A 22,450-nucleotide genomic window follows, 5' to 3' on the forward strand; every position below is an offset into this window, starting at 1 on the left:
TTGCCCGTTACTGCTTTGATCGAATAAATTATTTTCTGAAGTATATCTTGGTTTCAAGGGTATTTTTTGTCTCAGCAGAAACTAACGAACATGCAAGGAAAAGGGTTATTTTCCTCAACACTAAGTCTTGGAGCCGAAGGACCGAATAGTGCTGAGAGATATCAGGACATGCAGGGGATGACATATAGAACCTTTTCAGGCATGTTTTTGGTGAGGATAGAAATTTAGAAGAAATCTCCAAAATGTCGATCTTAAAATCTTCTGCGTCCGTCCCCTCATGTCCCACATCATTCAACAACTTGTCTCTCTTTTCCTACAATTTGAAGTCACCCTATTCACTACACTAAAATGTGGCTTATTTACTCTTAAACTTAGTTTGAACGATTAAAGACAACATGAATCATCAAAAGCCGGAAACACAACATATATGTAAAATGTCCTGTGAGGAGTGCCTGCTGTGTAGGTAAATGCAAATGATTTAGGAGAGAGTCCTATTTGCATACAGTGGGTCAGTGACATTATAAACAAATGAACAAACAAAACCAAAATGGTGGTAAAATGCAAATGCCGCAAAAATGAAACTTGAAACTTCAGATTACTCTGACCAATAGTTTACACAATCGCTTAATATTTGCATCAGGATTAACTAAAAGCTTTTATTTCCATAAAGAAACTGTTATAAATGCCAGATACTCAAACCGTTTGATTTTCACTTAAAGGGCTCACACTGGGCTATTTTCTGATCTATGTTATAATGTGTTTTCCTCATCACAAACATACCTGAAGTTGTGTTTCATTGTTTGTTTCATTCACACATTTAACCCACAAACCCTGCATATTTAGGGTGAGTTCTTCGTTCAAGCAGAAAACACTCTGTTCCATTTTGTGAAGTCATGTGGCAATACAGGAAGTGCTCCACTCCATACACTTTAACTAGAGTCATTTGTACAGTTTCACTCCTGTAACTGAAAAAAAAAAATTTATATAAAAAGTAGCTGTTAACTTGAAAACTACCACTACATAACATCACAAGGTGGAGCAGAGCATTATGAGCTTTGGCGATGAGTTACTTAAATGTGTTAATGAAACAAAGCACAACTCCATGTATGTTTTAGATGAGGCAACAGCATTACAACACTAGAGTCAATTTTGTGTAATATAGGACATTTAAGAAAACATCCAGAAACTTTTTGTGAAGATTAAAAATGTTCCAAAGAGCAAAGCATCATTTGTGCTACCAATTCAAAGTATTCCCACAGAGAAAACCATATATAAACAAATACATTTCCCAGAAAAAGTCATATATCTGCGGTGCAACATTACAAAATTATGATAAGCAGCACACTGCCACACATTAACCACATGTATTTGCCATGTTAGGTCAGTACCATTGCTCCACTTGATGTGAGTTAAAGCTTTCTTTCATCTTTACATACTTTCATTCAGCCATGGAAGTTTTGCATAATTTCACAATATTTCTTAGTCCTGTCCCAAGAGTTGAAGTCACATTCCACACACTATGTCTATAACTATGGTGTCTACTTTCAGACTGCTTGTACTGGCTTTAGTGCTTGGGAGAAGTACGTCAAATGAGTGGTTTAAAAATATCTCTACCAGCTTGTTTACCTTGCCAGGAGATATTTTGATCGGGGGGCTTTTTCCAATCAATCAGCTCACGAGTAACCTAAGTGAACAAAACAAGCCGGGTGATGTTCAATGTGCAAGGTAAGCGTTGCAAAATGTCTTTTTAATATAGTTTGCATAAACTGTATTGCACATAGTTCAGTTTAGTATACCAAGTATATGAAACGAAACTAAATATAGCCTGCTCCGCCATACATTTTAATACCTTGTTAAAACTGAGTTGCCTTAACTTACATATAGAGGAGGTGTGCCTAACGTGGGGCCCACGGGCCAAACATGCCCCTCCAAGAGTTGCTGATATTTGTAAGAAAAATCTATTTTCCACAAAAAAAGAGTGCAAAGAAATTAGCTCTTAGTGCACTAATATGGATTGATTTTGGCTCACCAAGGAAAAGGTTTGGATACCCCCCGATATAGTGGGAGCACGTTTTGTTTTTGGGTTTTTTTTTGTTAGATCGATATAAAGATATATTTGATTTGAACCTGCCTATATCTGGAGGTCTTGTTTATTACATACAGTACATACTTACATACAATTCCTTTGTTGTTTCTTACAGAGTAGATACATATGGACTGGGTCTTTCCATAGTGATGAAGTATGCAGTGGATGAAGTGAATGCCAATCCAAAGCTTTTACCTGGGATTAAGCTGGGTTATAAAATATATGATACTTGTAAACAGACTTCAGTGATTGTCAGACCCACCATCTCCTTCCTGACTAAGAAATCCACGAACATTTTTTCTGTGCAGTGCAACTACACAGACTATGAGACTACTATGGTGGCAGTTATTGGTCCAAATGGTTCAGAAATGGTTTCAGTCATAGGAAAACTACTGGGATTCTTTCTCATGCCACAGGTATGTGTACAAAGTCATTTCTTCCAGTGTTTCAGATCATTTCTCAACCAAATACATGATGAGCATATTAATAAAAGTTTAGCTGTCATTGGAAGTTTCAAATTATTATCAAAACACTTGATATAAGTCATGGTGACAAGAACAAACATTTTTCACATACAATACATACTCTCAGAGTTCTGAAGTTGTGAATGCCAAAAGTTACCGGGTAGATACTACAAACACCTTTGTTAAAGTAGTCAAAATATTAATTATAAAAAAGGAGTACATCTCCTCAACTAAGAGAAAAGAAGCTGCAAAAAAAAAAAATCTTATGACTTTGTTATGATTCACTACACAGGTCCTCCATTTGAAAGCTAAGCAGGGTCACTTTGTGCCAAAAAATAAAAGGTTATTACTTTTTATAGTCCCTTTTTCCAAACTGCAGATCAGTTACAGAGCCACAAGTGACCAGTTCAGTGACAAGACGCTGTATCCGTCATTCTTCCGCACGGTGCCCAGTGACAAGTGGCAGGTGGAGGTGATGGTGCTGCTGATCCAGGAGTTTGGGTGGAATTGGGTGGCAGTGATCGGGAGTGAGGAGGCATATGGCCAGATGGGGGTGCAAGAGTTTTCTAAAATGGCAGAGAAGAGCTCCCTGTGTTTAGCCTACCAGGCCCTGATCCCGGTCTACACTGACCCAGGACCAACCATAGAAATCATCATCAGCAACATTAAAGCCTCCAAAGTCAGCGTCATTGTGGTCTTCTCTCTACCAGAGCCAGCAGCTGCATTCTTCAGAGAAGTACATGGTTAAGTTAGAGAAACTAGGTTTAAAAATACTGGTACATTTTAAGACTATGTGTTTTCAATGCAGGTCATAAAGCACAAAATCACTGGTGTGTGGATTGGCAGCACGAGTTGGGCAAACAACAACAGAGTGACTGACATCCCTGGGATCCAGTCTATTGGGACAGTGATTGGATTCACAGACAAGACCCAGAGTGTGGACCTGGTCACAGAATACACACAGGCACTTCTCACTAAAATCAGTGAAGAGAACAGAAACGTGACAAGAACAGATAACCACACTGATCCCACTAACCCATGTCCACAGTGTTGGAACCTGTCTCTTGCCAACATCAGCATTGTCCAGCATTCAGCAGTGCAGCAGGCAGCTTTCAGTGTCTATGCTGCCATCTACAGTGTGGTACAAGCACTGCACAAACTTCTTCACTGTAATGACACAGAATGTGTTTGGAAACCTGAGACTAAGGTCTATCCATGGAAGGTGTGCTTACATTATAGATGGCACTATTTTCTTGTCATGCAATAAAAATAAAATGTCTTTTTTGCAGCTCTTGCCAGTTTTGAAAAATATTTCTTTTGACATAAATGGCACCAAGTTTGAATATGACAGCAATGGAAATCCAAACATCGGATACAATGTGATGCAGTGGGTTTGGAACAACTCCAATCTACATTTTCGAAATGTTGGAACTTTTCTGAAAACATTGTCACTAAACAAATCTCTTTTTACGTGGCACACAGAGGGCTCAATGGTAAGATGCACAACTAAACAACAAAGACCACCACAAACACTCATGCAAACACTACATTCATATTAGGCAATGTGGGTGAAGTGTCTCAACAACATAGCACTGTCAATGTCACCCCACTGCAGCACCTGGTATTCTCAGTCGTCTCCCACCCAAGCCCTCATAAGGCCTCACAACATTATAACATATATCAGAAAATATTGTGATATGGGCCCTTTAAATATATTAAAAGTGTAATTACCAAAATGTCACCAAATAATCTTAATCTTAATGTGAACAGAATTGTTTAAGACATCTGGAGTTATTGTAATAGTCTGATAGTTTCAAGTCCAGCTCTTGGTATTTGTGTACATACAGGTGCCAGTGTCGACATGCTCTGCAGCCTGTGAGTCTGGACAAGTGCGCCGGGTCAAAGGGTTCCACTCCTGCTGCTTCGACTGCATTGATTGTCTGCCCGGGACCTACCAGGCCAGCCGCGGTGATCACTTTATTATATAATGTACTCTTCTGTTCCTTCTTTCTCTTCTGGACAGTAATCATTGTAATGTCAACATTTAATTTGTTAAGATGATAACCAGTGCACCAAATGCCCGAGGGGCGAGTGGTCCATCCTCCGCAGCACGTCCTGCACTGAGCCCACCTTCGAGGTGTTGTCGTGGGACAGGCCAGAGTCTGTGCTGATGGTGTTGGCTGGAGTTCTGCTGCTGCTGTCCCAGGGCTCAGTGCTGCTCCTGTTCCTCAAACACAGAAGCACCCCGCTGGTGCTGGCCTCAGGAGGACCCCTGGCCTGTGTGGCACTCCTCAGCCTGATGGGGGCATGCTTGAGCCTGGTGCTGTTCCTCGGACAGCCCACAGACACAGTGTGTCTTCTGCAGGTGCCCCTCACCTCCATTTGGCAAACAGTGGCTCTGTCCATCATCACCTCCATCTCTCTACAGGTGACACACTCCACATTACCAGCTTTACTATGTAACACTCACTTTGAACCACACCACCTCATTATTAACCTAGAATAGTAAACTCAAACCCATTCCCCCAGATCTTCTTTGTGTCGGAGTTCCCTGAGCGGGCGGCCCCTCACCTGCACACTATCCGGGGTCCAGGCAGCTGGCTCCTGGTGTTGTCCTGCTGTGTGGCTCAGGCTGGCATCTGTGCCTGGTTTGTGCAGGAGGGCTCCTCTCTCTCAACCTACATGAAGAACATGGAGATAAACTTTGTGAGTTCGTTCCTGACATGCCCAGTGGAGCCTCTGATAGGCTTCGCTCTGTTACAGGGCTTTAACGTGGTTCTGGCACTGGTCTCCTTCATGTGCACCTTCATGGCTGTGAAGCCTCTGCACCAGTATAATCTGTCCCGAGACATCACCTTCTCCTGCCTCATCTACTGTGTCCTCTGGGTCACCTTCATCCCCATTTACATTGGATTGAAGGACCAGATGAAGTCCATAGTTCACGTCTCTTTTTCTCTCGCCAGTAACTTTGGGCTCATGGCATCTTATTTTTTCCCCAAGTGCTATCTGATGGTGAGAAAACCTGGCCTTAATACAGCAGAGCATTTCTGCACCATTCTGGAGGGAGTGCCCCCAACTCCTCCTCAGGACGAGCCACAGCCCAAAACTGAGACTGAATCTGTGCAGTAACTTGTTTAGCTACATACAATAGAGCAATTGCTAGTTTAGATTGAGTGGCACTGTAAAATGGTGAACATGCTTTGGTAGGTGCTGTAGCACAATATTCATTTCATGAAATATTGTTTGTCCATCATCAGTCTTTGTACTCTACTCATCTAATTAATGAGTGTCTAATGAACACATATTTTGTGTTCAGCTCAAGAGAAACTACTATGAGCAAGAAATCTGTAAATGCATGTTAGAGTATATTGTTGAGTACCCAAATCATTGTGTGAGAGGTTTTAGCCTGCCTCTTATGTGACGGCTAGCATCCCTGAGAATTTGCACGGGCCACAGGCAGTAATCATCTTATGTAAACAACAATATTAACAATGTAATAAAAATGCATGTATTTGTTTAGGATTCTGCGTTGAATATAAAATTACTCATTTCAAACCAATATTCAAAATCATTACACATTTGTAATAATCATTATGTAACCCACATGCAGTGCACAAGTAGTTTAGTATCCTTATTGTGTGTTACCTCTCATACATCAACAGCATCCATGTTTTAACTAATACATTGCACATTTTCTGTTTGTTACTTATTGAAAATGATGGGCAATATACGTTCTCTGTTAACATTACATAGTTTTGTCATATTTTCCTCTTAATGTTGAATTTATGAAGTTCAAAAAAAAAGTTGTCATACTGAGGCTTTATTTGCTGGTCTCTGGGGATAGGTTATTTCTTTGTCTCAGCCACAGTATGGCATTAAAATTATATATCTATTCAATTACAGGTGTTCTTATTTTTTAAATAAACTTGAAAACATGTATTCTATTGTGAGCGGAGTCTCAGATCTGACATGCAATTTGACCTGAGTAGAGTCCACTGATCTCCATGGAAAAAGACAAGTTGAGTATTATACTGTGGAACATTCTAGGCAAAGCAATAACAATAGCAACTTTATAAGGGAAAGGAAGTCAGCTACTGCATATTACTACTTTTCTGGAAAGAAAAATTTGCATTGTTTCCAAAGTATGCCAAACCAGCATAGCCGTTTCAATGTGTTCATCTTTTGTCCCCATGGTTTACGCAAATAGCAACCAACAAACAAATGACAGTAAAATGCTCCGGAAAGATGAATACCACAAACTCCATTACACCTCTCACAAACCACTTTTGTTTTTTTAAATTTGTCACATTTACTACTAGCGTAGATCTACTGCATGTAGTACTTTACCTGCATTAAACAGTTCTTATCATTTGAGGCCAGACAATGTAAAAAGCCAAGTTTAAGTGGAGATGCATTTAGTGAGATACATATCATTACTGTACTGTATAGTAGTTTCCATCAAAAACTTTAAATATTAAACAGCATACATGGTAAGAAATTATCAGGTAATGACAAATGGTTGGGCTCCCCAGAAAATGGTGGTGAAACTGTATAGCTATACTTATGTTGGTATTTTTATTTCAAATACATTCTACTGTCATAATGTAGTTACTTTCTATGCTTAACTTTTTAAAACCCACACAAAGAAAATGAAAATAAAATTGTTCATAGGTTTACTTTGTTTTTTCAGTATTAGTTAGTTGTTGAGTTATTTGACAAAAAGTCTTTAATAATTTGTCTCATTAAAAGAGTACAGGATGGAATGGTCAGTGCAGGTAATTGCATGGTACATTTGACAAGAGATAGCGGACTTATACCATTGGGGAAGAGAAAGGAGGGGCCTAACACACCAAATCGTTTGCTGCATGGCATGAATTTGCATAACATGCCAGTATATTTTTGTTCTATCAATACCGTCCTTTGAGTCTCCGTGGGTCAACAATGGCTTCAACGTCTTTCAGGCTTCTTATCTTTTGTTGTGTAGTGAACCTGGGTTATGGTTTAAGTTCAAATGAATGGTTTAAAGATGTCCCCACTGATCTGTTTAATTTGTCTGGAGATGTAATCCTTGGAGGACTATTTCCTACTAGACTGTTGACCAGCAACCTAAGTGAAAGGACCAAGCCAGATGAACTCACATGTGGAAGGTAAAAGCTATAAATACTTCTTACACTTGAAGACACTTAACAATATGGAGCTTTAATTCACTTCTCAGAAGTAACAATCTCACAGTATAAATGTAGTATTTTGGAATGGTAAAACATGCATCTAGACCTTTTGCAGTTCAATTCTGTACTTTGTACATTTGTGTGTAATCTGCTTATTTATTTGTGTTGTTCCAGTTTGGATCAGACGGCACTTGGCCTTTCCCTAGTGATGAAGTATGCCATAGATGAAGTCAATGCCAACCCAGTCCTTCTTCCTGGAGTTAGATTAGGTTATAGGATCTACAACACATGTAGACAGCCATCAGTCATCGTCCAGCCCACACTGTCCTTTCTGGCAAACAGATCAACAGAGGAGTTATCTGTGGAGTGTAACTACACAGACTATGACCCCAGCATCTCTGCAGTCATCGGCCCCTATAGTTCAGAGATGGTCTCTGTCATTGGAAAACTACTGGGATTCTTTCTTATGCCACAGGTGTGTCCAATAACAAAAATACAGATTCACTGTATTGCTGCAGTCAGAAAAAACAGAGGTTATAAATTCAATTTTTAAAAGTCAATATGGTTTGAGCAAAGTAATCGATTAAGAACCACCCAATAAAAATTATATTATATCTATATAGCATTTAAAAGGTGAATGGCAGTAGGAATAAAAGATAATACCTACTTGTATTTGAATAGGTGGACAACATAAGGCAATAAGGAAAGCTCTCAGAGTCATATTTTAAAGAGTGAGTTAACAATCACCTCTTTGTAAAATGTGTACAAAAGGAAGCCAAGTCTCTCTTCTGCACTCCTGTGATTTTAGAACAGATAACAATACAATTTAACAATACAATTTAAAAATAGAATTTAACAATAGAATTAAGACTGTTCTTATCTTTGACAGAGAGGTTGTTAAATTTAAAAAATAAATAAAAGAAAAACACAACAGGCCCTCAATAAAGCACTGACAAATGCAACATAAAATGAGAGAATTAACAGAAAAAGAGTTAAACTTTCTAAAAAGGTGCAGTCCCTGCTGGTCATGTTTAACAACAGATGCCGTGTTCACATAAAATTTAAGTTGGTTGTCAAAAAAATGTGCCTTCTCCAAATGCTTGTACAAAGAATCTAAAATAAACAGCTTTGCATCTACTCTCTTCCCTGAGTGATGAGCAAAGTGCAGCGGCTCAATCTTTTCACTTACATGCTGAAGGACAACACTTTTCACAAATTTTCAAACAATTTCATACACAAAGAGGTGAGTCCAACAGGGTGGAAATCATTGAGCCTTTTTGGCACATTCGTTTGGTTAACAGGGAGGACAGCAGAGGTTTTTCATAATAAGGGAACTTGATTACAGTCAAGAGACAATTGAAATATATAATGAAAAACAACACTAAGTTGGTCAGCACAAACTCTTAAGGTTTGCCCACAAATTTGGTGAAGACCAGGGGCCCTCCTAATGTTAACCCTCCAGATGAGGTATCTGACACACTCCTGACTAACCACAATACTGGAGTCAGGGGACATGTTCTCTTTCAAGAAGGACAATTTGTCAAAATCAGAAAAAACACTTCTTTCAAAACAGCAAAAGAAATCATTAAAGATATAAGATCTGACTCTTCAATTCCCTCAATCTCAACAAGATTTCTATTAGTACCATTTTGTACTAGGGAGATTGAGAACATGGATTTGATGCCCTTCCATGCAGCGTTCAGGTCTCCACTGTACTGATGCTGGACTGATGCTCAGTTTGGTTCTTGTAGGCCTTTCTTGCACTTCTTACCCTTCATTGTTCATCATATTTAAACATCTTTCCTGTTTCTAACACTGTTCACTTCCTGTTTTTGCATTGAAAGTGCAAAAATGTTTTGTCTTAACAAAAGATTATTCCTAATACCAGAAATACTAAAATAACCAAGTAAATTTTTCCCGTAGGTCAGTTATGGAGCCACAAGTGACCAGTTCAGTGACAAAACAACGTATCCGTCGTTCTTCCGCACGGTACCCAGTGATAAGTGGCAAGTGGAGGCAATGGTGCAGCTGATCCAGGAGTTTCACTGGAATTGGGTGGCAGTGATTGGCAGTGAGGAGGCGTACGGCCAGACGGGGGTGGAGGAGTTCTCTAAAATGGCAGAGAAGAGCTCCCTGTGTGTAGCCTATCAGGCCCTGATTCCAGTCTACACTGACCCAGGACCAACCATAGATAACATCATCAGCCACATTAAAGCTTCCAATGTCAGTGTCATCGTGGTTTTCGCTTTGTCAGAATCAGCGGCTGCTTTTTTTAAGCAGGTGAGGACAAATCAATGTTTTGGGTCTGCCTCTTTATCTACTCATCTACCTCACATTGTCTATTGCTCCAGTTCTTCTTTTATCATTCTGCATAACTTGGTTTTGGTCAATCCACTAATAAAATTTCTAAGAAAGTTTGTAGAAGTCAAATATTAATAAGGGGGACATATGCAGGAGCCCCAGGCAATCAGCTTCCATCGCTGTTGTTATTCTCTGGGTCATCATTCTCAACTTTCTTATATTTTTTACAAAGAAAAACAGCTTGTATAGAGTCAGCAAATGCAGGATCCATGCAATGCTCAGGGAATAATGCTCACAGGAATATCTCAACAATGATCTTTTGTAGATGGACGGAGAACCTTGTAACTTCATAAACAAATCAGTCTTGCATATATTCACAACTCACAAAAAAGTGTTTTTATTGCCAAAATATCTTTTAAAACAGGCACAACCAATATGGCCGCCAGTGGTGCGTCACATCTCTGGCATAAACCGGCAAAAAAAAATAATATATTCATTTGTCCATCGCAGGTCATAAAGCAAAATTTGACTGGTGTGTGGATCGGTAGCACGGCTTGGGCTAATAGCAGGAAACTCACTTCTATCCCTGAAATGAGAAACATCGGTACACTCATTGGATTCACAGACAAGACTCAGGATGTGAACTTTCTCCCTGAATATGCACACGCACTTTTTACCAAAATAAGTGAAGAAAGAATTAAACCACCAACAAACAACAACTACAACCCAAGTGAGCCCTGTCCCCAATGCTGGAACCTCACTCTTGCAAACGTAAGCATCCTGGAGGATCCTACAGTTCAAAGACAGGCTTTCAGTGTCTATACAGCTGTCTACAGTGTGGTAGAGGCACTACATCAACTTCTTCACTGTAATAAGACTCAGTGTGATTGGAAACCGGGCACAACAAAGGTCTATCCCTGGAAGGTATTTTTTGAATGAAAGTATATATATAGATTTTTCTTGTATGTGTGAAAAGGGATATTTGCCAACAGTTTACTTTTGCTGTATACCCAGTTCCCACTTCATAAATGCTGAAGTGTCAATTAAATGTTTAAATACAGACTTAGAAAATACTTCATTGATAGAGAACAATAGGTTTAGATTATTTATCAATTTAAGATGTAGAGAAAAAAACTGCACCATAAACATAGCTATTGTGACCTTGGGAATACAGTTGGCAAAGATCTCCACTCCTTTCACATTGCTTCACATTTTGGAAGTATTTTACTAATTATTTATGTTGTTGCAGCTGTTGCAGGTGTTAAAGAATATTTCCATTGATGTAAGCGGCACAAAGTTTCAATTTGACAGTAATGGGAATCCAAACATTGGATACAATGTGATACAGTGGGTTTGGAACGATTCAAATGTACAGTTTCGAAATGCTGGAACTTTTCGGAAAACTTTGTCCATTAACAAACTTCTCATCACTTGGCACACCAAGGATTCAATGGTAACTTTCATCCACCTCCTCAGGGTTTTTGGAACTCTTGTGGCAAAAGTGTGTTGTAATGGATGCAGTTGAGTTCAGCTCTTGGTATTTGTATATAAACAGGTGCCAGTGTCGACATGCTCTGCAGCCTGTGAGTCTGGACAAGTGCGGCGAGTCAAAGGGTTCCACTCCTGCTGCTTCGACTGCATTGATTGTCTGCCCGGGACCTACCAGGCCAGCCGCGGTGACCACTCATATCAGAACACATAATGTATAATGTATATGCAGGCTCGGACTGGCAATCTGTACTACCGGGGTGCTGCCAGGCTGCTGAATTTTGTTCCCAGGGCGACTGTGTATATGGGAGTATGATTTGTTGAGAGAGCTTACTCACTTCTATACATGTTTTCAGATGACATCCAGTGCACCAAATGTCCGAGGGGCGAGTGGTCCATCCTCCGCAGCACGTCCTGCACTGAGCCCACCTTCGAGGTGTTGTCGTGGGACAGGCCAGAGTCTGTGCTGATGGTGTTGGCTGGAGTTCTGCTGCTGCTGTCCCAGAGCTCAGTGCTGCTCCTGTTCCTCAAACACAGAAGCACCCCGCTGGTGCTGGCCTCAGGAGGACCCCTGGCCTGTGTGGCACTCCTCAGCCTGATGGGGGCATGCTTGAGCCTGGTGCTGTTCCTCGGACAGCCCACAGACACAGTGTGTCTTCTGCAGGTGCCCCTCACCTCCATTTGGCAAACAGTGGCTCTGTCCATCATCACCTCCATCTCTCTACAGGTGACACACTCCACATTACCAGCTTTACTATGTAACACTCACTTTGAACCACACCACCTCATTATTAACCTAGAATAGTAAATTCAAACCCATTCCCCCAGATCTTCTTTGTGTCGGAGTTCCCTGAGCGGGCGGCCCCTCACCTGCACACTATCCGGGGTCCAGGCAGCTGGCTCCTGGTGTTGTCCTGCTGTGTGGCTCAGGCTGGCATCTGTGCCTGGTTTGTGCAGGAGGGCTCCTCTCTCTCAACCTACATGAAGAACATGGAGATAAACTTTGTGAGTTCGTTCCTGACATGCCCAGTGGAGCCTCTGATAGGCTTCGCTCTGTTACAGGGCTTTAACGTGGTTCTGGCACTGGTCTCCTTCATGTGCACCTTCATGGCTATGAAGCCTCTGCACCAGTATAATCTGTCCCGAGACATCACCTTCTCCTGCCTCATCTACTGTGTCCTCTGGGTCACCTTCATCCCCATTTACATTGGACTGAAGGACCAGATGAAGTCCATAGTTCACGTCTCTTTTTCTCTCGCCAGTAACTTTGGGCTCATGGCATTTTATTTTTTCCCCAAGTGCTATCTGATGGTGAGAAAACCTGACCTTAATACAGAAGAGCATTTCTGCACCATTCTGGAGGGAGTGCCCCCAACTCCTCCTCAGGACGAGCCACAGCCCAAAACTGAGACTGAATCTGTGCAGTAACTTTTTTAATGTGGAAAATGTTAAACATGCAATAATAATATATTTTGGGCCTCAAGGCCAAACATATTATGTGAAAAGATCCCAGGGCATTGTATTTCCGAGGCCCTAAAAGTGGGCTCCTTTAACTGTAATAGATTACTGTAGCATCCTGAAATGATAATATTGTATTGTATCTGGTTTGTTGTTCTCCTTTTTACAAGCTATCTTGGTGCATCTTTGTGTAAAACACTCGGCTACGTATCCAAACAAATAATAATGCAAAATATGTATATATAAATTTACTGACCTTAATTTAAGGAGGAAAGTCCCATTAAGATTCAGAATTTTCTTTACAAATGGATGCCTGCCTATTTTTTTTTTTTTTTTAAGGGGAGGGACTAGGCTCCTTTGAGAACAAACACAGGGCAGCAGTCACGGGACATAGTAACAGTTGCTAACAACAGAGCTTTTCAGTATAGGACTCATACACTGGGCTTTAGCAGGTAAGACTTTAGTTGATTAATTACTAAATTACTAAAATTACCAAATTGCTAAAATACTATTAATGTAAGTGTTGTTATTACATAGCAAATTATTTGCATAACATTCAGCACCAGTACTGCAAATGAAACAAGTTATTCTAGGATGGCAAATAAAGAAAGAACTGAATGTTTCTTTCATCAGTTCTTAATTCAAATGCTACATAAAGTTATTTGAAAATTAAATGGTCCTTATTGCCAAGTTTTATGCCAATTTGTAGCTTTTTTCCTATTTGAATTTAAGCTCTAAATTTAGTTTGTGGTAGAACTGTATCCAAAACTGATCTAAGAAGTATCTGCTGTGTATGTGCCACTTGGGTTTGTCGACCTTTATTAAGCTAAGACCATTTTAAGGTTTAATTGTCTGTCCCCTAGTGGTAGAGTTAGGCATTACAGTAGCTGTTCAAGATTGAGACATAGGAATCCTTTGGAACATGTTTTCAATGATTTTGCAGATAAAAAAAATTATTTAGATCACAAGACCAGTGTCAATCATGCCACGAGGAAAATCTGCCATCAGTACTCGGACAGACGACAGTGAGATGGATGTGGATGCCTCAGGTAAAAAAACAAACAACTGTTGGTACTAAATAAGATGCACTACATAACTTTTCTGGTAGGTGGGACTCTGCCACCACATAAATATAGCAATAAATTAAGCTTTTTATCTTGCATGTATTCAGTTAAAGGCATTTTATTGGTTCTTTTTACTGTTAACGGGGTTGCCTCAGATCTGAAAAGAAATAGTAGTAGTAATACCATACTGTGTACCATTCCAGATAAAACAATTACATCATCATGGAAACAAGTGGTGAACCCCCCACGGGAAAAGTTACAAGTGTCTTTAAATAGCAAATTCTACTTCTACTACTACACCTAAAAATCATTATAATAGTAAGAACATTCATTTGTCTAGAAAAGCATATCATTACTGTCATTACATGTTAGAAATTGCAAAGCTGCAGAGACAGTTCAGAATCATGGATGGAGACCGCCAGGCCTACAGTATTCAAGCTCGGAAGCAAATCCGCAAACAAGAGTAAGTATACCACACTAACAAAAATAACTTCTATACTGAAATTGCTTTGCTAAACTAAATATAAATGTCCATATAACTGAATGGTCCATATTAGAAACAAGAAAGGGGGATATTTCAGAACTTGTATTGTGGAATTTACCTTCTTTTAGGAATTATATAGGCTAGTGCCCCCCAAAAAATTAAAGACCTACTGCTACTTAAAGATAGACAATTTAAATTAACAAATGAATATTTATATTGGCTCTTGTCTTTACATGTACTTTTCAGTGTATTCATTTAACTACATTTCTCTGACTTTTGAGTCATTTAAAAGGCTTTTGTGCATAGACAGGAGATCGAGAAGCTGTTGAAGGAGCAGGAGGAGATGCAGTGTAAGCTGGGAGTGTGTAAGAGTCTGAGCAGACAGCAGCAGGACCAGCAAGAGGCACAAGGACTCAGGACTTTACTGGACCAGATTCAACTCATGGAAGATGACTTTGAAAAAGAGAGAGACAGCCAGAAGAAACTGGAGCAAGAGGTCTGTACTCCTAAATGGCAACTGAAAATATGTTAATATGTCAAGTTTGTAATGTGACTGCATCAATGCAGCTCAATAATGGGCTTTGTCACAAATAAAAATACAATACAGGGACATATCTTACAAAAATGTTGTTGGATTCAGAAATTTACAGTACAATGACATCACACTATCAGATGGGGTCCAGTAATCCAGTATAATTTGTGAGGCATGCAAAAGAAATACAAAATCCACAAATGTTAAACGTGATGATGATATTAGAGGCATATGAGTTATTACTTGTATAATGCTATAATAATTCAACCACTCTCAAATACTTCATTGTCAGTTGTTGTTTTGGCTGAATGTGTCTCAAATATTACAAGCCTATATAATGTTGTAATGTGTAATGAGGACAAGAGGAGAAACTAAACACAAGGGACTTGCTCTGTTATACTCTTGAGATTATCAAGAGTGAAGGTTCATTGTGATACTGCTCAGTATTCGCTCTAAATAACATTCTAAACATAAATAACAACAATAAATAATAAAACATTAAAAGTGCAGATAGTAGTCATCTAAATTAAACCTATGTTTTACTATGACTAACATTTGTATTTTGTACAGATTTCTGGTATAGAGCTGAAGCTGGAGGAGTTGAGGAAAGGAGAGGTTAGCAGAGGAGACAAACTCAAGACTGAAGTCCGGCAAACTCAAAAAGCCATCCGCACTTTAGAGAACAAACTGGACAGAGTGAGTCTTTACAACCAGAGAGCACTTTTACATGTATGATATTATCAATTTACTACTAATATTTATGTTTCTAGGCTTTGGCTCGATTTAGTGAACAGCTGACAAAGAACAGGGATCTGAGAGAGGAGCTGCAGCTTCTGCACACTGAAAGAGTCCGCTTCCAACAACTGTATAAAAGGCTGGATAAGGTTTGGAGAATAAACTACATTGAGATACTATTTTAACTTGCACTCAGATTATCAGGTACTTGCACTATTCTTGCTCAAACAATATGCTGGTGAAAGGTACGTATAACTAACCGCAATGGTAATAATAATCATATGAATATTGGTAAGTAAAAACATGATTCAGTCAAATACCACAGTTTTACTAATTACAATAATATGTTTTGTCTTTCTTGACTATTAGAAATCTTCAAGTGGCTACATTGTTTTTGTTTGTGGTCAAGTTTCATCAGTTTAATTTATTATATTTTGAACTTTTAAGGAGCTTCAAGAAGTTCGCAAAAAGATTGGTGAAGTCATCAAACAATCCACAGCTGCTTATGATGCAAGGTAACTGCCTTGAATAAAAATTACATTAATACCAATTTATATGATTGTAAATGTAAATGTAAATTCAAAAAAAAAAACTTCAGAGTGGAGGCTCAGACCAAAATGAGCTTGATGAAAGAGAAGACAGTTAAAGATCTGGCTCAGTACAACACAGAGATGAAGGAGCTGGAAAGGCTGATTTCACACGACCACAATCACAAATCATTTATGACCACCAAGTGCAATGACCGTCCTGGTGATGGAGACCAAAAACAGGGTAAGATGTGGGGTTGAACAATTCAACTATATCGACACAGCACAATTAGCAAATAAAAAAATGTAAGTATTTAGGTAATAAATATGCCATCTGATAGTTAGACATCAAGAAGCATATGGTCAACAAGAAGGTACACTATATAACTTTTCTGATGGAGGCCCTGCCATCAGCTTGTCTCCATGGAGATTTTATTTCATATCTAGAGAGCAATTAAAGCACCCATAATTGATTAAATGCATTATTGTTAAGTTTAATACAAAAGTAATAAGTACAATAAATAAATACAAAATACAATAATATCTCTATAGTAGCGGACACTACACCAGAAAAGATACACCTTTAATTACCATAATGCATTGTTAATCTAGTCCAATTACCCCCCCTAAACTGGGCAACATTTGTTTATTGAGGAATATATATATATATATGATTCCAGTGTCAGACATGAAAGAAGTGCGGAGGATGGACTCTTTGGGGGAAGAGTCACTGGAAACTCTGGAGGAAGTGTTTGAAAGAATTCAGAAGGTCACAGGAGAAGACAACCTGGAAGTAATGGTGGCCAAGTTCCTTCAAGGTAGTTATGTTATAAGAGGATAATGCTTATTAGATAAATTATAGTGTTAACTACTTTGTATATTGTTCACTTTTGTTTGCATTTTGAGGGCTATATTATTATGCGCTATATTATGCATAAAGTATGTTTTGCTCAGTTTTATGCAATGACTGCTACCAGAATGCCTAAAGTTGTATATTTTGAGATGAAAACAAAAGATTATTTAAGTTTAGGATCTGAAGTGTTGGTATTTGTCAATTTCTCTATAAAGTTGAGGACAGGAACTTCGCACTCTTTAATTTTGTTAATGAGCAAAACAAGGAGGCTGAAGCTTTGAGGGAGCAAATCAACCAGGTAAGACTTGTTCAAATAAAAAATAATAATAATTAAGGCTTCAAATTTCATGTATTATTTGTGCGGTTTTAGATTAAAGAGGAGATGGAGCAGTTCAGAGTGGAGGGCGTGTTGCAAGAACAGAATCAAGGTATGTTGGTTCAAGAAATTGACAACCAACAAAAGGACATTTTATCGCAAGCTGAAGAATATGAAAACCAAGCAGACAGCATAAGCAAAACATTGGATCTTGTTAAAACAGGTTTGTCGAGTTTCTGCAACCAACTTATTTGAATAAATATGAAAATGTAACCACACGTTTTTCATACAGCACCATGCATTTTTTGTTGTATCTTGTTACAGGGATCAACAATATATTCACTAAACTGGAGTGTGACCAGTCTGTGATAGAAGACATTTTGGGTTCATCAACTGGAATCAATGACAATAACATTATGTCCTATTTGAGTCTGATTGAGCAGAAAACCAATGAGATGCTCACTGTACGGGCCTATCTTCAGTCCAAGGTAAAGACAGGGCAAGAGATAAACATAAAAAGGTTATTGGTCACCATTATCATATTATAATAGTATACAGGATAGTTGAAAGCATGTTCCTTGAATGAATAATGTTGCTAGCTGTGGTGCATTACATTGCTGCACTTTTGGCTAAATTGTAGTATTTTTGGGTTATTTACATTATCAAGATGTGAACTGAGTGGTTCTCCATACAATATAAGCATTTATTATGATCATGCAAAATAGTGTTTGAGAGCTAATTTCCGTCTACTACTCAAACAATAGCAAGCACTGATTTGGACAATGTAATTCACTCCAATGATCAGACTTAATGTTTGTTTCTCTGTTTTTTATTGATGTCATTGTCCATTTAAGGGCAGGTGAAATACATAAGGCAAATGTAACAAGGGTTAGGTTTTTCAACTAGCATTAACCCAAAAATTATTTTTAAACTTATTACAGTTTTTCCATCTTATCATTAACTCATTACAGTCAAGTCAAACTTCTAGTATTTTATATTTTAGCAAACATTCTTCATCAAAATAGTTGTTTTAACCACAACTTTTTGTATGTATATCTTCAAGACTTTTGAGGCTGAGGTTTTTGGGTGGACTGTGAGTTATAGGATTTGTATCTGGCGCCAGGTCGTTGAGCGTGCCAATCTTTTACCCATCGTTGGCCGTTACCTCGAGCAGCATCATTTTGACGAGAAGCTCCTCCGAACCATTCTCCAGCAGGTTGATTGCTTGTTGTAATGGAGGTTTTGGTCATGGAGTTGCTGAAAACATGGTTGTTTTCTTTGGCACGTCCTGAAGGGAGTTTTTTAACAAACTCTTTCTGGGCTTCTGTATAGCTCTTATTACTGTCACCACCCACTGCGCTGACCCTGGTCTTTGGCACAGGTCTGGGACACAGGAGAAAGTGATGCTCTTTGCTTTTGCTGCATTCGGGTCGGTTGCAGAAAAATTCTTCTTTGCAATTGTCATGTTCGCTGTGAACCTCGAGGCACTTAATACAGGCCCCCAGTTTTCTTACAGCATCTTTTTTCTCAGATATTTTGAGTACTTGAAATCGTTTGCAGAAATACAATCTTTTGCTGTGCTTGCTATCACCGCAGATGACACAACCTGGAGAAAGACTGGTTGACCCTATGGTTCCATTCTGTATTGAATCATGCCCTGGTTTAAGAGTCTGTTCGTTGACAGAGGTCTTGCTGCCAAAGTGATCATTAAGGACTCTAAAGATGTCATTGGCACTGGTACAGGCTGACAAGCGGAGATCTCTTACAGTTCTGTCATCTATGCTGCTGAGTAGCTGGTGCTTTTTAAGTTCTCTTGCTCTTTGTTCCTGCTGTTCTTCCCAGTCCTTTTTCCAGAGGTAGAAATCACATTTCATGCCAGGAAACTTGGGCAGGTGTGTTACGTTCAGTTTTATGGCTGGTGTTGCAATGTAGTCAATAGTGGAGCTCAGTCTGTCTTTGACTCTGGCTTGAATAAACTGCACTTTTCTAGCGGTTAGCTTAAGAAGTGCTCGTTCCAGGTCACTCACACGAGACTGGAGGTCCTTCTGCTCTGGGGGAGGGGCCCAGCACTTCCATTGTGTGTGGAGAGTTTTGGCTCTTCCGACCAGAGTCCCCAGGTGTTTTACCATGAAATCATAACCTTCTTCATCTTCATTGGGTTCAATTGCTCCAATTCGCTGTGCCTCTGACTCTGCTGTTTCTACTACCATTTTTAGCTCCTCTTCTCCGTATTTAGCCCAGAGAGTTGTCAGAATTATATCCTTCAGTTCATCTAATCTATTTTCACACTCAGTTTTCGTCTTCTCCAAATCTGCCCTGTGCTCCTCTGTAAGGGTGTCTCCCTCTAGCTGTGATTCTGCAGCATACTGGTCTTCTACATCATCATTGGCTTCAAAAACTTTATTGGCTTCTATTGTTAGTGTTTTAAAACTGTCTTTGAGTTCCTCTTCGGACATCACGGTGTACATTCTTTGCACATTGTTGGCCAAACGAAAGAACTGGCGCTTGGCTGTATTTCTGTTGCCTTTTAGTTGGACAAGCACCAGGGAGTCAGCCATTTTGATTGCAGCTGTCTATCTTCTGTTACTGAGAATACTTAAACCAGTTTTTTCAGCTCCAGTTCTTCACTGATGAGCCACTGATAGGCCAGCAAAAAACCTCAAAAAACAGACAGAAAACAAAAGGTAAATGTTAAAATGCATGAGCATGTAAACAAAAGAATTCACATTTTAAAACAAAGCCCATTAGAAATTTTTTTTTACTGCAGATATTAGTCGTTTTACTACATAACTTTTAGAATAGTCAAATAAGGCATTAGACAATATCATTTCATTTTAACTCATAGGCTACATTTAGCAAGGATTAGAAACTAAACATGTAAAAAGTACCAACCAGAGAATAATTAATAAATAATTTCATCTCATAAGCTTGCATGTAATCTTAACGGAATAGTAGGCCTATTTTTATACACAATTAGATAACATGCAAACCATAGCTTTAACCACACAACTGAGCATTAACAATTTACAAAAAGACGATCTTTGGACAGCTTCCTTCAACTTACCGGGTGTTCATTACGCTTTGTAGACGTTTGCTGCGTTTGCTTAAAGATTCCTCTTCGAGGTTGAGGCCGTTGAGGCCGCTCAGGCACTAAAAAGCATCGCTTTTAGATTGAGTGGCAGCAGCAGCTTGCGCTGCGCTTGTTTACCCAGCCCTTAATGCAATGAAGTCCGTTGTTTTAACGGGTCCGGATAGGAAACAAAACTAGAAGATTAGTTCCACCTCGATGCGCTGGTCACTATATTAAAGGGTTAAAATGGGTGATCAGGGGGTAGTCGGACAATTCAGAAACAGTAATCAAGTTTTTATTCCTATATTTTAAAACTCTCCTTGAAATTAATAGGCTGTACCAGAAATGTAATTACTTAAAACATTAAAAGTTTTTTGTTCATGTTATTTAAATTCAGGACCTCGAGAAAGATTACAATCCCAAAGACTTGGCTAAATTTCTTCTTGGCCAAAATCCAGTGATGCTGGAGGAGGACGATGCTGCTCAGACCACTATCAACAGGTTTTTAATAAGGCCACATTTCTTTCTCTACCAAATATTAAAAACTATGGCGACCTAATTACCTTGTATGCACCACAGTGTCAACTACGCAGAAGAGCTTAATATTGCTGAAGATGAGGAAAGGCCCCTGTCCAAAGGAGAACTACGGAGAAGAATCATAAATGAGGTAGGCCTATATAGCTCGTCTGGCTTTATATAAAGACTGGGTCAGTGCACATCAGTATTAAATCAACTTTATAACTTTTGGTGTCAGGTATAGCCTATTTCCCAAATTCTGCAAATTGAATGAACAAACAAGCATAAAAAAAAGTCCTTATAGTATTATTGTATGTAAGAGCCTATACAACACCAACAGTAATTAGGTCCAAATAAAGCAGCTGGTGATAAGTGTGACATGTTCACTAGTCACATAATGAATAAACCATTCTAATACACACAACATTCATCTTATAGGTTATGCAAAAAGACACTTCACCTGGACAAATGGCAAGAAAAAGCTCCAAGACCAGTTTACAGAGCAGCAGCAGACAACGTTCTCTGGAGGACCCCCTACTGTGATCCTAGTCTGTCATTACACTCTCGCCAACCAAACCACCAACATGAAAATGCAAGACCCAAGTCCTTCAAGACTGCAAATGTTTAGAAGAAAATGATTGTGTCTTAGAACTTGAATATTTACATCATGTAACATTTATGTTGTTGTATGGACCAAGGAAAAGGTAGTTTGTTAGTTTGTTAGTTTTAGGGAAGTCATGTATAATTAATAACAATAGCAGCAACTGTTACATTATGTCATTCCCCCTGCAACAAAATAATTCAATTTTAATCCCAAAAGCTTGCCATGGGATATCATCTAAAGGTCCATTATATAACTTATTAGAAACTTGCCAGATTTCATGTCATTTTGATTTTATGTCTTTATATTGATATATTCCATGATATAATGCATAATAATAATAATGCATGTTTCCTTGTGGATAAATGAAAAAACTTTGATTCTGAAAAACTTTTTTTTTTAGGTTACTTTTTTTTGCCCAGTGCTTTTAACAAGCCTTCTGCACCATACTGTAGCCTCAGTTAAATTCTTACAAGTTGGAAACACTGTAAAATCCATGTCACCTTTTTTACAATCTTCCATTCACAAATTTCCCTTTATATCTTGGCGTGGTTTACTTGTAGTTGTTGGTAATTATGTTTGGGACCATAAAGATTCTTGAGTGTGTCTGGTAGGCAGCTGTCCTTTTGAAGTGCGACTCACCATCTGGCTTTGACTATAGACGGTCTGCTCCTTGTGCAAGCCTCTGTCGCTGGCTCTGCTTCAGTCTGTGTTAAGTGCAATTCTCAAAGGGAAAGGTGGGGGGCAGCACATGCTTTTGTAATTCGAAATTTGCATGCTGGGACTC

The 22,450-nt window shown here is 39.0% G+C and overlaps 4 protein-coding genes across 4 annotated transcripts; 3 read left to right on the forward strand and 1 right to left on the reverse strand.

The window, feature by feature from the left end:
• The first annotated feature begins 1,531 nt into the window (after positions 1–1,531).
• Positions 1,532–6,239, forward strand: LOC110166942 (taste receptor type 1 member 3-like). The gene is made up of 8 exons (XM_020932242.2): positions 1,532–1,725; positions 2,202–2,502; positions 2,930–3,286; positions 3,359–3,772; positions 3,840–4,043; positions 4,398–4,518; positions 4,608–4,978; positions 5,080–6,239. Exons 1-8 carry the CDS (start codon positions 1,532–1,534, stop codon positions 5,677–5,679), a joined length of 2,562 nt encoding a protein of 853 aa, XP_020787901.2. The 3' UTR covers positions 5,680–6,239.
• Positions 6,240–7,491: 1,252 nt separating this feature from the next.
• Positions 7,492–13,272, forward strand: LOC110166943 (taste receptor type 1 member 3-like). The gene is made up of 8 exons (XM_020932243.2): positions 7,492–7,697; positions 7,893–8,193; positions 9,642–9,998; positions 10,530–10,943; positions 11,269–11,472; positions 11,575–11,695; positions 11,864–12,234; positions 12,336–13,272. Exons 1-8 carry the CDS (start codon positions 7,492–7,494, stop codon positions 12,933–12,935), a joined length of 2,574 nt encoding a protein of 857 aa, XP_020787902.2. The 3' UTR covers positions 12,936–13,272.
• A 662-nt stretch (positions 13,273–13,934) lies between these two features.
• odad1 (outer dynein arm docking complex subunit 1) lies at positions 13,935–21,929 on the forward strand. Its single transcript, XM_055160625.1, has 14 exons — positions 13,935–14,014; positions 14,402–14,492; positions 14,820–15,009; positions 15,616–15,741; positions 15,816–15,929; positions 16,228–16,295; positions 16,379–16,551; positions 16,988–17,125; positions 17,376–17,458; positions 17,531–17,699; positions 17,801–17,964; positions 20,944–21,047; positions 21,126–21,213; positions 21,501–21,929. The coding sequence occupies exons 1-14, from the start codon at positions 13,948–13,950 to the stop codon at positions 21,603–21,605; spliced, it is 1,680 nt and encodes a 559-aa protein (XP_055016600.1). The 5' UTR covers positions 13,935–13,947; the 3' UTR covers positions 21,606–21,929.
• Positions 18,290–20,707, reverse strand: LOC129411043 (uncharacterized). The gene is made up of 2 exons (XM_055160626.1): positions 20,541–20,707; positions 18,290–20,134 (listed from the first exon to the last, which is right to left on the reverse strand). Exon 2 carries the CDS (start codon positions 20,032–20,034, stop codon positions 18,535–18,537), a length of 1,500 nt encoding a protein of 499 aa, XP_055016601.1. The 5' UTR covers positions 20,035–20,134; positions 20,541–20,707; the 3' UTR covers positions 18,290–18,534.
• Positions 21,930–22,450: the final 521 nt, after the last annotated feature.

Source organism: Boleophthalmus pectinirostris, unplaced genomic scaffold (assembly GCF_026225935.1).
Source record: "Boleophthalmus pectinirostris isolate CB_2022bp ecotype Guang Dong unplaced genomic scaffold, ASM2622593v1 HiC_scaffold_3, whole genome shotgun sequence".
NCBI lineage: Eukaryota > Metazoa > Chordata > Actinopteri > Gobiiformes > Gobiidae > Boleophthalmus > Boleophthalmus pectinirostris.